Consider the following 15,951-nt stretch of genomic DNA (forward strand, 5'->3'; position numbering starts at 1 on the left):
AGGATAATACTACTTAGTCCTGTTCTTCTTTCTTACGTTACGTTCTCTCGCATGAAGGGTCGAGGCCCGAAATGTCAACTTTTGTGCTCCTGAGATGCTGCTTGGCCTGCTGTGTTCATCCAGCTCCACACATTGTTATCTCGCATTCTCTAGCATCTGCAGTTACCATTATCTCTCGCAAGCAAAGGTTGATGTGTTTCAAAACCCAATCTCAGATTTTGCAGGCAGTCCTTAACCTGAAAAAATACCAAATATGTACAAAGAAGAAAACTGGAGGTGAAACCATTCAAACAATTTTCATTGGCACAACAAATGTTCAAACTGTAAAAGCAGGTTAAGCACCTGTATATGAGGACACTGTACTCAAACTTTAAACAGACACTTACAGCCAACAAATGCGAGAAACATCCATTTCTTTCTGGATTACCAATTTTGCTGTTGAGAAAATAGGCCTAGACTTAGCAATGTAAATTCAAACAAGATAGCACCCTCTCAGATCTCAACACTCACAGTCATAGAGTTCTGTTTTCACAGGTTGGAGTATAATAGCATCAAGTACAACACACCAAATCTTCTTTGGTACCTTTTCCTTCCATAAAACTGCTTGTAATAGATGCGCACAGAATTCATTTTATACACATTTAAATGTTTCTAAGTTCAAGAGGCCAGTTCCAGCACTTCGACTTGCATCTTCTTCATCATCACAACAGAACAAAATAAAGACCCACTCTTTCTAAGTCACGTTTTCAATTGTTAGTGACAAGGTGAAGTGCGAGAACTGCTCACTCGATGTTAAAATCACTTAACTATGTACCTATATATTTCAATCCTGTGAAATATGTGGAATGAATTCGAGAAAAGGATTAATTTTTTTGCTCTGGGAGAGAGCTGGTACAGATAAAATAGGTTGAATGGCCTTCTCCCATGCTAAAAATGTCCATAACTGTTCTTGGCGCTGCTAAATTAAAGTGGGCATCCTTTCATTATGACTGTGAGGCGCAGCATGTTATGATAGATGGCATAATGGAGAAATCCTTTGTTATTAATAAACTTTTCAGCACGAGGCATCCTTCCGAAGTCAAATGTTCGACCTATGCCTGTTGCACTGACTTGGTTCCAAACACTTATAATGTGGAGGTGCTGGTGTTGGACTAGGATGGACAAAGTCAGAAGCCACATGGCATCAGGTTATAATCTGACAGGTTTATTTGAAATCACACAAGCTTTTGAAGTGCAGTCCCTTCATCACGTGCGGTCAGAGAGGAAAACACACAGGCACACAATTTATAAGCAGACAGATCAAAAGATCATACAACTGGTGTGAGTGGAGTGTCAGATAATAAGTCTTCATCCAGGATGTTTGTTTAGTTGCAGATATTTTGTTGAAGAAACACACAGCTTGTAGTCACAGTCAGTGTGGTGTGTTATAAATTCCTGGTTTTGAAATAAAGGTTAAAACTCGAAGACAGATTCTGAACACAAGCCTCTAAACTACAAGTCAGAGTCTGACCCGAGATGTCACCTTGTACATTCCAGTTGCGCTGCCTGATTATCATGACAGCACAGCACTGACATTGACTTTATAAACACTTTACTTGCTTATACAGGCTACCAAGAGTGTTAGAGCGTTATTATCTGACACTCCACTCAGGCCAATTCTATGATCTTTTGATCTCTCTGCTTATAAATTGTTTGTCTGTGTGGTCACCTCACCAACTGCACCTGATGAAGGGGCTGCACTCCAAAAGCTTGTGTGACTTGAAATGAGCCTGTTGGACGATAAGCTGGTGTCATGTGACTTCAAACAGTCATAGACTGTGTTTTCAGTCCTACCGTGACTTGACAAGAAGCCAACTTCTTAAAATTTAGAAAATGAGAAGTATGTCGAGCCTTGAGCCTTTAAAAAAGGAAATATTACAACCATAGTACAGTCAGACAGTAAAGACAGAAGGAATGATTTAATCAACTGTGTCTGACACCACACAATTAATCCCCCTGATGGAAGAAAGGTTGGCTGTGTTCTCTTTCTTCAGGAACATTCAGCTAATACCACCTTACTACTGCTTGTTTTATTCATCTGGTGTTCCATATAATTCCTTTCAGTCTTGGTCAAACCTTCATGTAATTTATTTAAATTTTCAAGAAAATAAATTTAACTTTATATTCCACAATTTTAACATTTCCTTTGAAGGTTTGAATGGTTCACTTAGTACACTTCACATGTGGTGTTCATAATTGGAGAAGATGGTGGAAAAATCAAGATATATTAACAAGTAAACAAATGGCTAACTTCTGTTTTCTTGTCAGTAATGCCTTTTGAACAGAACATAAAGTTGCGGAACTATGTAGAGATAACAATTTAAAACTGGGAAGACCACTGTTTGTGGTCCCCACACCAACCTCTATTCACTGCCTACTGACTGCATTACTCCGCCTTGGCAACAATGTAATGTTACGCTTGTCTCAGCACAACCTTGGCATCTTGTTTATCCCACGATGAACGTCCGACCACACATTCATGCAATCCCTGAAGCTGTCTCTTTCCATCTTTTCAATCCTGCCTACCTGTCTCTTGTCTTGGCTCATTAGCAGTGAAACCTTCATCTGGAACTACTTCACTCTGGGCCTGACAATACCAATGCATTCCCTGCTGGAGTCCCACTTTTGCCCATTGAACACTTGAGGTCATCTAAAACTCCAGTGCATGAGTCTCATCTTGAACCAAGTCCTATTCTCTGTACTTTCCACCTAACTGATACTATTAACAGTAATTTTATTGAATTCTCATTTTTGTTTACAAATCGTTCCTTGGCTATGCCTATCGCTACTTTGGTAATCCCCACCAATCCAACCATACTTGAGGATATCGGCACTCGTCTAATTACGTCCTCTTGCCCACTCTTGATTTCAAACGGCCCACTACTGGTTGCCAAACATTTAATTGTGTAGGCTTCAAACCCAAGAAGAGACTTCCTCCACCTTCAGCGAGCAAACTCGCATCCAGAACCTCAACCTGAGCACAAATCTTTCAAAACTCACTAACTTCCTACACCTCTTAGCCTCTGTACATTTCCTCTTTTAAGGCACTTTTTCAAACAATCCTCTTTGATCAAGCTCTTGATCATCTGAACTAACAACTTAATAAGGCTCAGTTGTATTCTGGGATCGTTAATACTCCTTTCAGATGTCTTCAAAGTATCCCTCCATTAAAGAGATTTTATAAGTGGTTGAAGTCATTGCCAAGCAGAGGGGGACGAATTGGGGAGTTATTTCAAAGAGCTATGATATGCCAAATGACCTCCTTCCACACTGGCCAACTCTGATTGCACAAAAACAAAAATGATTTTCAGACTTGGGAAGATCCTTCAAAAATGTCACAAGTAACCAGCTTTTGGGCAGAGTCAAGCTGCTGAGATGATAGACCAGGATTTAGGGGTACCAGGAGTGATAATATGCTGAACACAATCAAATTTTGAGGTTGTACAAGGATGTGGTCTTCAGCATTTTTGACACTTGGACCATCTTCCTTCCTTTCCACTGAACAAGTCAAATAGCGGCAGCACAATGTTGCATGGCCGCTCAAGCTTGCTCCACCATTGATGATGATTGTGGCTGGTCTTCCACATCAATTAAACTTTTGCTCATATCTCATCCGCTTTTCAAAACATCGATCTATTCAGTAGTATCCCTCTCGTGTAGTATCCCTCTCGCTAACTTCATGAGAATTCTATTCAAATTCCGTGGGCTGAACAGTTGGTTTGTGATGCAGAGTGATGCCCTGCAGAGAGGGCTCAATTGCCACACCAGTGACCTTACCACAAAGGATCTTCGCCTCAACCCCTTTACTTGCCCGAGGCATGGTGATCTTCAGGTTAAATCATAACCAGTTGTGTCTCTCTAAGGAGTGGCCAAATGGCGTGGTCAGACTTCACCTTTAGTCCTGATAACATGGCAACAAGCAGATAACTCACTTGATGTCACTGACCAATAAAATCCTCAATTATACTCATATTACCAATGTGATATCATCAGAAGGCATGCTCAACTAAGTTTTAATTTACAAATTAAGTTAACAACCATTCAATCAATATTACTTCACTACTCATATTACTGATCGTCTCGATACAACATTGCGGTTACATCTGTTCATAAGTGAAGTGTAAAGTAATTGCACTTACTGTGGTTTTATCCATGTGATCCTGCAATGCGTCAATAAACAGGTCATTCACAGGTTGCCAATCAATGTGGACCCCCTCAGCTGTTATCACATGAGACTCAAGATCATCCAGAGCTTTCTGCAGTTCTTGAAGTTTCTCTAACGCCTTTTCCACCTTGTTCTGCCAGTTGCTCGCATGGGTTTTCAATTGCTCCCAATTTTCCTTCACGTCAATTGACTGCTTGCAGACAGCTTTGGCAATTCTCTGGGCTCTCTCTTCCGGGGTAGATTCTGGAAATATGAAGTGCAAATAATTTATCAACTATTCATGACTTGGATCTATAGAACTTAAGTGTTCTTTCTAAACCCCTTTCCTTTAAAAGGTCTCAGGACTTTCTCCTGAAATTGGGAATACATAGTATAAGACTAAAGATTTTATGACAGGCACATCAATGATAAATTCTGTAATTAGCTAGCAGGTCACGGAGCCATTAACGGGGAATCACGGAGAACCAATACAAAGCCGAATAAAATTCGGCCGATATTTGAAATTTATGACTACCAAGCAAACTTTAAAAAAGGAAAAGGATTAGAGTGACTAAACGGGTAAAATTCTCAACAAAAGATATGAAAAATCCTTTCAGGATATCTTTCATAGCTATGAAACAAACATCCAAAATAAACCAACTTTCATCTTTCAGGACAGGCAAGTTAGAATGACAAACCCTAAGTCTCCCCTGCATAGTTCTCTCCAGAACTCACTTAATGAGGTTGTTAAGACACATCGAGATCACAAAGTGTGCAGCTGGATGAACACAGCAGGCCAAGCAGCATCTCAGGAGCACAAAAGCTTAGATGTTGGGCTGAGACCTTTCATCAGAAAAGGGGAAGGGGGAGAGGGTTCTGAAATAAATAGGGAGAGAGGGGGAGGCGGATTGAAGATGGATAGAGGAGAAGATAGGTGGAAAGGAGACAGACAAGTTAAAGAGGTGTGGATGGAGCCAGTAGAGATGAGTGTAGGTGAGGAGGTAGAGAGCGGATAGGTCAGTCCGGGGAGGACGAACAAGTCAAGGAGACGGGACGAGGTTAGTCGGTACGAAATGGAGGTGCGGCTTGAGGTGGGAGGAGGGGATAGGTGAGAGGAAGAACAGGTTAGGGAGGTGGGACAAGCTGGGCTGGTTTTGGGATGCAGTTGGGCTCGTTTTGGGATGCAGTGGGGGAAGGGGAGACTTTGAAGCTTGTGAAGTTCACATTGATACCATTGGGCTGCAGGGTTCCCAAGCGGAATATGAGTTGCTGCTCCTGCCCCCTTCAGGTGGCATCATTGTGGCACTGCAGGAGGCCCATGATGGACATGCCGTCTAAGGAATGGGAGGGGGAGTTAAAGGAGTTAAAATGGTTGGCGACTGGAAGGTGCTGTTGTTGATTGCGAACCGAGCGGAGGTGTTCTGCAAAGCAAACATGAGATTTTTGTCTTCAACCTTGCACTCACTGGAGCACTGCAGCAAGCCTGAGACAGAGATTTTGGCCAGGGATCATGATGGGGTGCTCAAGTGACAGGCAATTGGAAACCTGGGGCCATTTTTATGGACAGAATATAGGTGTTCAGCCAAGTGGTTGGTCAGTCTGTGTTTCGTCTCCCCGATGCAGAGCGAGACAATATTGAGAGCAGTGAATACAGTAGACTAGATTGAGTGAAGTGTGGGTAAATCGCTGCTTCCCCTGGAAGCCTTGGATAGTGAAGCGGGAGGAAGTAAATGGGCAGATGTTATGCCTTCTGTGGTGGCATGCAAAGTGCTGTCGGGTTATGGGGAGGTGTTGTGAACGGATCAGGAGTGGACTGAGGTGTCCTGATGGAATGGTCCCTGCGGAAGGCTGACAAGGGAGGGGAGGGGAATATATGCCTGGTGGTGGGATCTTGTTAGAAATCGTGGCTGATGTTCTTCTCGATGTGGATATTGATGGGTTGGTCATTGAGGACCAGGGTACCTCATCAGGGGTGAGGCCAAAGTGTAGGACATGGGTTGGACATGGCCGAGAGCTCTGTCAACCACGAACGCAAGGAATGCTCAGTTGAGGAAGAATGCAGACATTTCGGAAGCCCTCCAACAGAAGACGATATCATGAGAACAAGTGGATCTGTCTGGACAGTCCTGTTTGAAGATTTTAGGAAGTAAGACTCTGTTGTTTGTCATAAAGGATATGGTTAAGTGATCATATTCAAACTGAAGAGACCAAGAATGTGAGCCTGCAGAATGGGTGGAGAACCATGCCTCTAGGAATTCCTCTGCGTGTCTACACTTGGCTTGGGCTACTATGGTTACCTTGTCCCAGTTTCATATGAGTGGCGTGATTCTCCACCCATAATGCAACCAACAAACAGATACAATTGGACTGCACATACAAACCCATACAGATCAAAACCCGAAATGACAGTACTCATGGTAACAGACCGGACAGTATAAATTCCAGACAGAGTAAAGTAACATTGTTTCGTTGGAGGCTCTACTGGTGATGTCACCAATCATGGTGACGAAACGTCTCAATGAAAACAAGCCAGCTCGGCGAGCAAGTCAACAACCTCAATTTGAGCTACCTTGTTCAAGTGTTTCATTTTTGATCTTGAATGTTAAATCTCGCTCCAACACAGGGACGGAGGATTACTGTTAACAGCTGCATTCTAACTAATTCAAATCGAATCATTGTTTTGACCAGTCCAGAGATGTGCAGGTTAGGTGGATTGGGAATGCTGAATTACCCACATTGCCCACATACGTGTAGGTTAGGTATATTAGCCATGGGAAATGCAGGCTGACAGGGATAGAGTAGGGAATGGGGATGGGTCTGGGTGGGATGCTCTTTGTAGGGTTGCTGTGGACTTCTTGAACTGAATGGCCTGTTTCCACACTGGGGATTCTATAAAACTAGGTTTTACTGAATTAGTGAGAAAGTGAGTTTATCAATTGCTAAACGCAAGAAGTCATAAGGCACCACAAATACACACAAGTTAGAAACAAGAAATTAGCTCAAAAAACATAACCGTTAAGAGGGATACGGATAGTTCAGCCTTTGGATTGTTTGTGAGGAATAGAAAGTGGGATGTTGTGGCCACTACATTGGGCGATCCCCGGAATGCTTATGTGAATTCAGCAGTTAATTTTGAGATTCTTGTTGAAACTTTTGACCTTGGTTCCTTTTTGACATTGCCCTGGTTTGCAGAGCTCAGAGCAAGAGATTTTCTTTTCTTCTTACCTGCAGCAGAGGCCTATGAAATGGCTGTCCTAGAACTGTGACCTCCACAACTCCGTAGACCACACGAGCATAGTCGCCCAGGAATACACACACACTGACATTAAAGAACTATTGGGATAACAATACTCAGCATGGGACTGGAAAAGACTGCATGTAGAAACAGAAAACAGCTGTAAATAGTGTCAAGAGGTGAAATAAAGTTATAAATCAAAATTAATGACTCTTTGCTTGCGTGCTCATTGTATTCAGAACAAAATCAACAAATTCGTAGCACACATACAGGTTGACGGGCATGATTTGAGAGCTATTACAAAGACATGGTTATAAGGCGATCAACACTGGAGGTAAATGTGCAGGGCTACGTGACATTCCAAAAAGACAGGCAAGAGGGAAACTGACTAAGCGATGAAATTACTGTGAGAACAAGAAACGATCTTCAATCGGAAGACATAGAATCCAATTTTATTTATTTGCTAATGGGAGGACGACATCACTAGCTCGGCAGTGTTTATTGTCCATCCCGAATTGCCCAGGGGACAGTTCAGAGTCAATCATCTGGCTGTGGGTCTGCAGTCACATGTAGGCCAGACCATGTAAGGATGGCAGTTTCCTTTCCGAAAGGACATCAGTGAAGCAGGTGGGTTTTTCTGACATTTGACAATGGATTCATGGTCATCATTAGATTCTTCATTCATGATTTTCTTTTGTATTCAATTCAAATTCCACCACCTGCTGTGCTGGGATTTGAACACAGGTCCCCAGAATGTTATCTAAGTCTCTGAATTAACAGTCCAGCAATAATACCAATCGGCTATTTCCTCCCCAACCTTGGAACAAGAAAACCTGTAGTTGACTCCCACATGGGGAAAAACACTGAACCAGGAGCTTCTTAAACGGGGTGATCGCCTCTCCTTACATTTTAAGATAGCTATGAATAATCAGGACCTTGGGGGAAGCTACGAAATTGTGGGAAGGAAAATTACATCAGTATTAGGTAGGAGCTGAGCAGTATTAATTGGGAGGAGCTTTGATTGAACAAGTCGGCATTTGATACGCGGGAGATATTTAAAGACCTACTGATCAGCGTTCAGAACTGGCCTATTCCAGGGAAGGAGGAATGACAAGGATGGCAATCTAAGGACATATGGACAGAAGAAATAAAGGAGTAGGTCATCTGTCTCTTCCAGCTCGCTCCGCCATTCAATAAGGTCATCGCTGATCTTTTTGCGGACTCAGTTCCACTTACCCTCCCATTCACCATAACACTCAATTCCTTTCCTGTTCAAAGATCTATCTGTCTTGGCCTTTAAAACATTCAACCAGGGAACCTTGACTGTTTCACTGAGCAGAGAATTCCACAGATTCACAACCCTTTGGATGAAGAAGCTCATCCTCAACTCAGTCTTCAAACTGTTCACCCTTATTTTGAGGCTGTGCTGCCTGGTTGTAATTTCACCCATCAGCGGAAACAACTTCCGTGTTTCTTTCCTATCTATTTCTTTCATCATTTTAAAAGGTGCTATTAGAACACCCCTCATTCTTCGAAGTCTCAGAGAGTGCAATCCAAGTCTCCTCAATCTCTCCCCATACAGCAACATTTTCAATTGTGGAATCAATCTTGTGAAGCTCCTTTGCACCCCCTCCACTGCCAGCACATCCTTTCTCAAGTGAGGAGACTAAAACTGTACAAACTATTCGACATCAAGCCTCACCAGCACCCTATACAACTTAAGCATCCCCTCCCGATTTTTAAACTCAATTCCTTTGCTGTTCAAAGATCTGTCTGTCTTGGCCTTTAAAACATTCAACCGGGGAATAGCAGCATGCTACAATTTTTCACCATTTAACTAATACTCCATTTTGCCCTAATTGCTACCAAAATGGAGTCTCACATTTACCATCGTTGCACTCCATCTGCCATTGTCCATTCACTGACACTTTCTGCGTCCTTCTGCAGATGTTCATTATCCTTTTCACACAACACTAAAATGAGTGGTAGAGTAATCTGTGAACTGTAACTGAACATAGAAGAACACAACGCAGAACAGGCCCTTCGGCTCTCCATGTTACGCCGACCTGTGAACTAATCGAAGCCCATTCCCCTGCACTATCCTATTGTCAAACATATGCTGATCCAAGGGCTGTTTAAATGCCCCTCATGTGGCTGAGTTAACTTCATTGGCAGGCAGGGCATTCCACGCCCTTACCACTCTCTGAGTAAAGAACCTGCCTCTGACATCTGTCTTAAATCCATCACCCCTCAATGTGTAGCTGCACCCCCTTGTACAAGCTGAAGTCATCATCCTCGGAAAAAGACTCTCACTGTGCACCCTATCTAATCCACTGACCATCTTGTATATCTCTATTAAATCCCCCTGAGCCTCCTTCTCTCCAATGAGAAGGGACCCAAGTTCCTCAGCCTTTCTTCATGAGACCTTCGCTCCAGACCAGGCAACATTCTGGTAAATCTCCTCTGCACCTGTTCCAACGATTCCACATCCTTCCTGTAATGGAGCGACCACGCAATATTCGAACCGAGGCCGCACTAGCGTTTTGTAGAGTTGCAGCATGACATCACGTCTCCGCAACTCAATCCCTCTACCAATGAAACCTAAAACACCATCAGACTTCTGAACAGCACTATCAACCTGGGTGGCAATTTTCAGGAATCTATGTAGATGGACACCAAGATCCCTCTGCTCATCTACACTGCCAATAATCTTTCCGTTGACCCGGTGTTCTGCCTTCCTATTATTCCTCCCAAAGTGAATCACCTCACATTTATCCATATTAATCTCCATTTGCCAAATTTTGGGACAATTCTGCAGTTTATCCAAGTCTCCCTGCAACCTGCAACATTCTTCCACACTGTCCACCACTCCACCGACTTTAGTGTCATCTGCAAACTCACAAACCCATCCACCAATTCCTGCGTCCAAGTCATTTATACAAATGACAAACAGCAGTGGTCACAAAACAGATCCTTGAGGCACACCACGCGTAACCGGACTCCAGGCTGAATATTTTCCATCAACCACCACTTGTTGCCTTCTTACCGAAAGCCAGTTTCTAATCCAAATGGCTAAATCTCCCTCAATCCCGAGCCTCTGTATTTTCTCCGAGAGCCTACCATGGGGAAACTTATCAAAGACTTTACTGAAGTCCATGTACACCACGCCAACTGCCCGACCCTCATCCACATGTTTGGTCACCTTCTCAAAAAACTCAGTGAGGTTTGTGAGACACGACCTGCCCTTGACGAATCCATGCTGACTATCTCCAATCAAGTTGTTGCTTGTTGGATGATTATAAATCCTGTCTCTTATAATCCTTTCCAAAATTTTTCCTGCAACACACCTAAGGCTCACAGGTCTATAATTGCCTGGGTCATTCCTACTGCCCCTCTTGAACAAGGGCACAACATTTGCAATCCTCCACTCCTCTGGTACGAAACCTGTAGATAATGAGGACTCCAAGATCAAGGCCAAAGGCTCCACCACCTCCTCCCTAGCATCCCAGACAATCCTCGGAAAAATCCTATCAGGCCCAGGGGCTTTACCTACCGTCACACGTTGTGGAATTGATGACACTTCCTCCTTACTAACCTTAACCCTTTCAATTCTAGTAGCCTCTAACTCAGTCACCTCCTCTACAATATTCTCCTGTCCCTCAGTGAAAACAGATGAGAAACATTAATTTAGCACCTCTCCAATCTCCACAGCGTCCACACACAACTTCCCACTTCTGTCTTTGACTGGCCCTATGCCTACCCAAGTCATCCTCTTATTCCTCACATACCTATCGAAAGCTTTCGGGGTCTCCTTTATTTACCTGCCAGTGTCTGCTCGTGTACCCTCCTTGCTCTTCTTAACTCTCTCTTTAAATCCTTCCTAACTAATCTGTAGCTCTCCATCACCTCATGTGAACCATCTGGTCTCATCGTCACATCAGCCTCCCTCTTCTGCTTAACAAGAGATACAATTTTTTTAGTAAACCACGGTTCCCTTAGCTGATCGCTTCCTCCCTGCCTGACAGGGACGTACCTATCAAGGACACGCAATATCTGCTCCTTAAACCAGCTCCACAATTCAATTGTCCCCATTGCCCTGCATTTTGCTAACCCATTCTATGCCTCCTTAGTCTTGCCTAATCGCACTACAAGGGAGGAATGGAGAAGCCGATAGTGAAGGGGACTATCAGAGGTTACAGCAGAACATAGGTAGACTGGAGAGTTGGGCAGATAAATGGCAGATGGAGTTCAATCCGGGCAAATGCAGGGTGATGCATTTTGGAAGATCAAATTCAAGGACGAACTATACAGTAAATGGAAAAGTCTTGGGGAAAATTGATGAACAGAGAGATCTGGGTGTTCAGGTCCATTGTTCCCTGAAGGTGACAACGCAGGTCAATAGGGTGGTCTCGAAGGCATATGGCATACTTTCCTTCATTGGATGGGGTATTGAGTACAAGACTTGCCAAGGTCATGTTGCAGTTGTATCGGACTTTGGTTTGGCCACATTTGGACTACTGTGCACAGTTCCAGTCGCCACATTACCAAAAGGATGTGGATGCTTTGGAGAGGGTGCAGAGGAGGTTCACCAGGATGCTGCCTTGTATGGAGGGTGCTCGCCATGAAGAGAGGTTGAGTAGACTAGGATTATTTTCATGAGAAAGATGGAGATTGGGGGGGACCTGATTGAGGTCCACAAAATCATGAGGGTATAGACAGGGTGAACAGCAAAAAGCTTTTTACCCCCAGAGTGGAGGACTCAATTACGAGGGGTCATGAGTTCAAAGTGAGAGGAGCAAAGTTTAAGGGACATATGCATGGAAAGTTCTTTACACAGAGGTTGGTGGGCACCTGGAACGTGTTGCCAGCGGAGGTGGGAGACGCAGACACGTTAGCGTCTTTTAAGATATATTTGGACAGGCACGTGGATGGGCAGGGAGCAAATGGACACAGACCGTGAGAAAATAGGTGACAGGTGAGACAGAGGATCTTGATCGGCGCAGGCTTGGAGGGCTGAAGGACCTGTTCCTGTGCTGTAATTTTCTTAGTTGTTTTGACTGACTAGAGGGAGCGAGGGAGGGAGGAATGGATGGCTGGTGGGAGGGAGCGAGGGAGGGAGGGAGCGAGGACTGACTGGAAGAAGGAATGGATGAATGGAGGGAGCAAGAGGAAGGGGGGGCAAAGGGGCAGGAGGAGGAGGGGGGGCAAAGGGGCAGGAGGAGGAGGGGGGGCAAAGGGGCAGGAGGAGGAGGGGGGGCAAAGGGGCAGGAGGAGGAGGGGGGGCAAAGGGGCAGGAGGATGAGGGGGCGGGGGGGCAAAGGGGCAGCAGGAGGGGGGCAAAGGGGCAGGAGGAGGGGGGGAACAGAGGAAGGGAAATGAACACAGCAGACAGGCTGACATCAGCTTCCCTGGCCTCTGATGCTGCATGTCCTGCTGTTTCATGCTCATGAACACCTCGTTACCTCCCATTCTCTTTTGTTTGTGTTTTATCACTCTTCCTCCCTCACTCTGATTCTCTCCCCCTCTCTCACCTCTGCTGGCCCTAATTTCACTCCCTTGTCATGCTCCTTTATTTCCATCTTTCTGTCCCTTTTCTCTCTCCCACCACAAACTCTCTCTCTCTCACTCTGGCTTTATTCACAGGGGGAGAGAGTACAAGAGCAAAGGAAACCAAAGCACGCAGCGCCTTCGGCTGAGAGAGAAATGAAGCACTGCCGGAGATTTTCCAAACCCTGACACAGGGGTTGCCTCTCTCTCTCTCTCTCGACAGTCTCTGTGACTGCCCCATCAAACCCCACACCCATTCCCTTCCCATGGTGTCTCTCCACAAACCCACCTCCGGGTAGAAATGCAAACACAAGTTGCTGAAAATGCTCAGCATCTGTGAAGAAAAAGTACCGAGATAACGTTTTGGATGCGATGACCCTTTCCCTCAGAGCTCCGGCTAGAAATGCTCCAGCCTCTGAGACAGGGTCCCCTTGTAGTCGGAGAGCTGCGGGTCGATCTCGGCTGGTCGCTTGGTGCAGGGCATCAAGAGCTCCCCATAGCCCCTGGAAGGGGTCTGTTCAGCCCCTAACCTTATACTGACCCTGGTTCTGTCCTTCCCTCATCCCCAGGAGCCCCTCCTGCCTTCCCACCTTGTCGTCGGAGTGCTGTGCGATAAAGATCCTACTTCCCACAGCGGCGGGGTGAGGGAGCATCCCCTCACTCCGAAAACACCTTCTCCCATCTCATCTTGTGGCAGTAGCTGTTCAGCTGCAGAAAGCAGCTCTGCCCGTGACCCCAAACCTCCCTACAACACCCCTCTCCTAAACCGACCCTTTTGCAGTAGCTGTAAGCCATTCAGTCACTGGGCTGTACAATAGTGACTCTCACCATGTCCTCTCACTTCCAGGACGGCTATCCTCGAAACCCCACCCCATTCCAACCCCCTCCTTCCCTTTACCTTGTAGTACGAGAGCAGTAGGCTGTTCGGCTACGGAAACCCGCGCAGGGCTGTATAATAGACACCCTCCCAATGTCCCCAGCCTTCCCTCACCCGAGGAGGGCTATTCTCACCCCCAAAACATACATTCCCAACCCCTCGCCTTGTGATAGGAGCGGCGCAGGATGTGAAACAGGGACCGTGCTCATGTCCCCAGTCCTCCCTTCACCCCAAACCCCGCTCTCACCTTGCAGTAGGAGATAGTTTTCGGCTACTCAGCCCCGGAAGGCGTCGCGGACCCGCGGCCGGGTGCTCGGGGAGCGCAGGCTCGGTGCCAGGCAGCTGTTCAGGCAGGTAGCTGTGCCCAGGAGCCGGGCGAAGAGGCCTTCTCCCACCTCGGATCCCCGCTCCCGGCAAAGGCGGCGCAGGGCTGAGCCACTGAGCAGCGAGCGCTCCGGCAGCCCGGATGCCTGCTCCTAGCCCGGTGGTCATGCTGGAGGCCGCTGGAGAACAGGAGGTTGTAGGGGTCCAGGAGCGTGGTGCGATGATCCCCGCTGCCGAACCGCTGGGTCCTCAGCCCACTCCTGGGTAAAGGGATCCAGACAGCGGACTCATCGCCGAGGCAGAGTCGGGGGGTGGGAAAAGGCGTGAGTAGGACCAGGAGAGGAAGGGGATTGACTGAAAGGGAGAAAGAGACAGTGTGTGTGTGTGTGTGTGTGTGTGTGTGTGAGAGAGAGAGAGAGAGAGAGAGAGAGAGAGAGAGAGAGAGAGGGGGGGGGGGGATTAGAAATGCAGTCTGATTGCGGATGGGTTGGGTTCAAACAGAGATCTTTAAACTTTGTTCGAAAGAAACTCACAACGCTCCCTGCTGAGCGGGTGGAGAGGCTCGGCTAGAGAGTAAGAGAGATGGAGGAAAAGGCGGGGGGAGGGGCGGCGCAGAGTGGGTGGGGGGTCGACGGAGAGAGAGAAAGGCAGAAGCACATACAGAGGGAGGCAGAGACAGAGAGGGGCACACACACACAAAGACCAAAGAGACAGTGAAAGAGAAGGAGAGAGACAGAGAAGTGCACAGCGAGAGAGAGAGAGACACAGACAGACAGAGAGTGAGGCGCACACACACAGAGATGGAGAGACAGAGAGACAGAGATTGTGTGTGTGGTGGGGGGTGGGTCTGGAGCAAATGAGAGAGGGGGAGGGGGAGACAAAGAGACAGAGTCGCAGAGTTGTACAGCAGGGAAACAAACCCTTCAGGCCGACCAGATATCGTAACTGACTAGTTCCATTTGCCAGCATGTTGCCCATATCCCTCCAGACCCTTCCTATTCATGTGTCCATGCAGGTGACTTTTAAATACTGTGAGTATAATAGCCTCTGGCAGTTCATTCCATACACAAACTACACCAGGGAGGACACATTGGCTCCAAATCCATCTCCCATCCTCTGAGAGAAAGAACAGGAAATGACATCACCAACCCAAGGAAACCGAAACACTTGAAGAGAAAGCGGGACCGAACTCCAGCGCTTCACCGGAGGCTCACTGATGATTTTACCTGGAATGGTGACGAATCATCTGAAAACTAACCTTCCAGCTCATTGAGCAATCTTACATCCAGAACCTGAACCCTGAGCTACAAATCTTCTCAAAACTCGATAATGCTTTGCCACTTGATTAACAGATGCATCCTATTTTTTTAAAAAAATAAAGTTTTCTTGCTGGATGTATGACTGACTGATCAATGTTTGTTGTCCTTCCTTAACTGAGCCTTGGGAACTCTGCAGCCCAATGCTATCAATGTGGATTTCACAAGCTTCAAAATCTCCACTCCCACCACTGCATCCCAAAACTAGCCCATCTCGTCCCCACCTCCCTAATCTGTTCTTCCTCTTACCCATCTGCTCCTCCCAGCTCAAGCCAAGCCCCATTCCCTACCTATGAAGCTCCTCCCACCCCCTTGACCTGTTCGTCCTCCCCAGAGTGACCTATCCCCTCCCTCCCTCCCCACCTACACTCACCTCTAATGGCTTCATGTCCAGCCCCTTAAGACCACAAGATACAAGTCGAAGTTGGGCCATTCGGCCCATGAAGTCCACTCCGCCATTTAAATCATG

General features: G+C 46.2%; 1 protein-coding gene across 12 annotated transcripts in view; it reads right to left on the reverse strand.

Annotated features, from left to right (window-relative positions):
• Window positions 1-15,734, reverse strand: part of LOC132209043 (utrophin-like) — a 32,884-nt gene extending 17,150 nt beyond the window's left edge. For 2 of the 12 annotated variants that reach the window (XR_009445130.1, XR_009445129.1), the window contains exons 1-4: window positions 14,090-15,722; window positions 7,409-7,555; window positions 4,179-4,447; window positions 37-236 (exon numbers count right to left, since the gene is read on the reverse strand). Coding sequence is in view for 2 of the 12 variants with exons in the window: in XM_059644257.1 (XP_059500240.1) it covers window positions 150-236; window positions 4,179-4,447; window positions 15,087-15,144 (414 nt within the window). In the remaining 10 variants the exon portion in view is untranslated. Of the gene's footprint in view, window positions 1-36; window positions 237-375; window positions 436-3,816; window positions 3,941-4,178; window positions 4,448-7,408; window positions 7,556-11,239; window positions 12,613-14,089 lie in introns of those variants that run through there. The other 10 variants (XR_009445127.1, XR_009445128.1, XR_009445135.1 and 7 more) reach the window with 9 other exon arrangements.
• Between the last annotated feature and the right edge of the window lie 217 nt (window positions 15,735-15,951).

Source organism: Stegostoma tigrinum, unplaced genomic scaffold (genome assembly GCF_030684315.1).
Source record: "Stegostoma tigrinum isolate sSteTig4 unplaced genomic scaffold, sSteTig4.hap1 scaffold_63, whole genome shotgun sequence".
In the NCBI taxonomy this organism is placed as follows: Eukaryota; Metazoa; Chordata; class Chondrichthyes; order Orectolobiformes; family Stegostomatidae; genus Stegostoma; species Stegostoma tigrinum.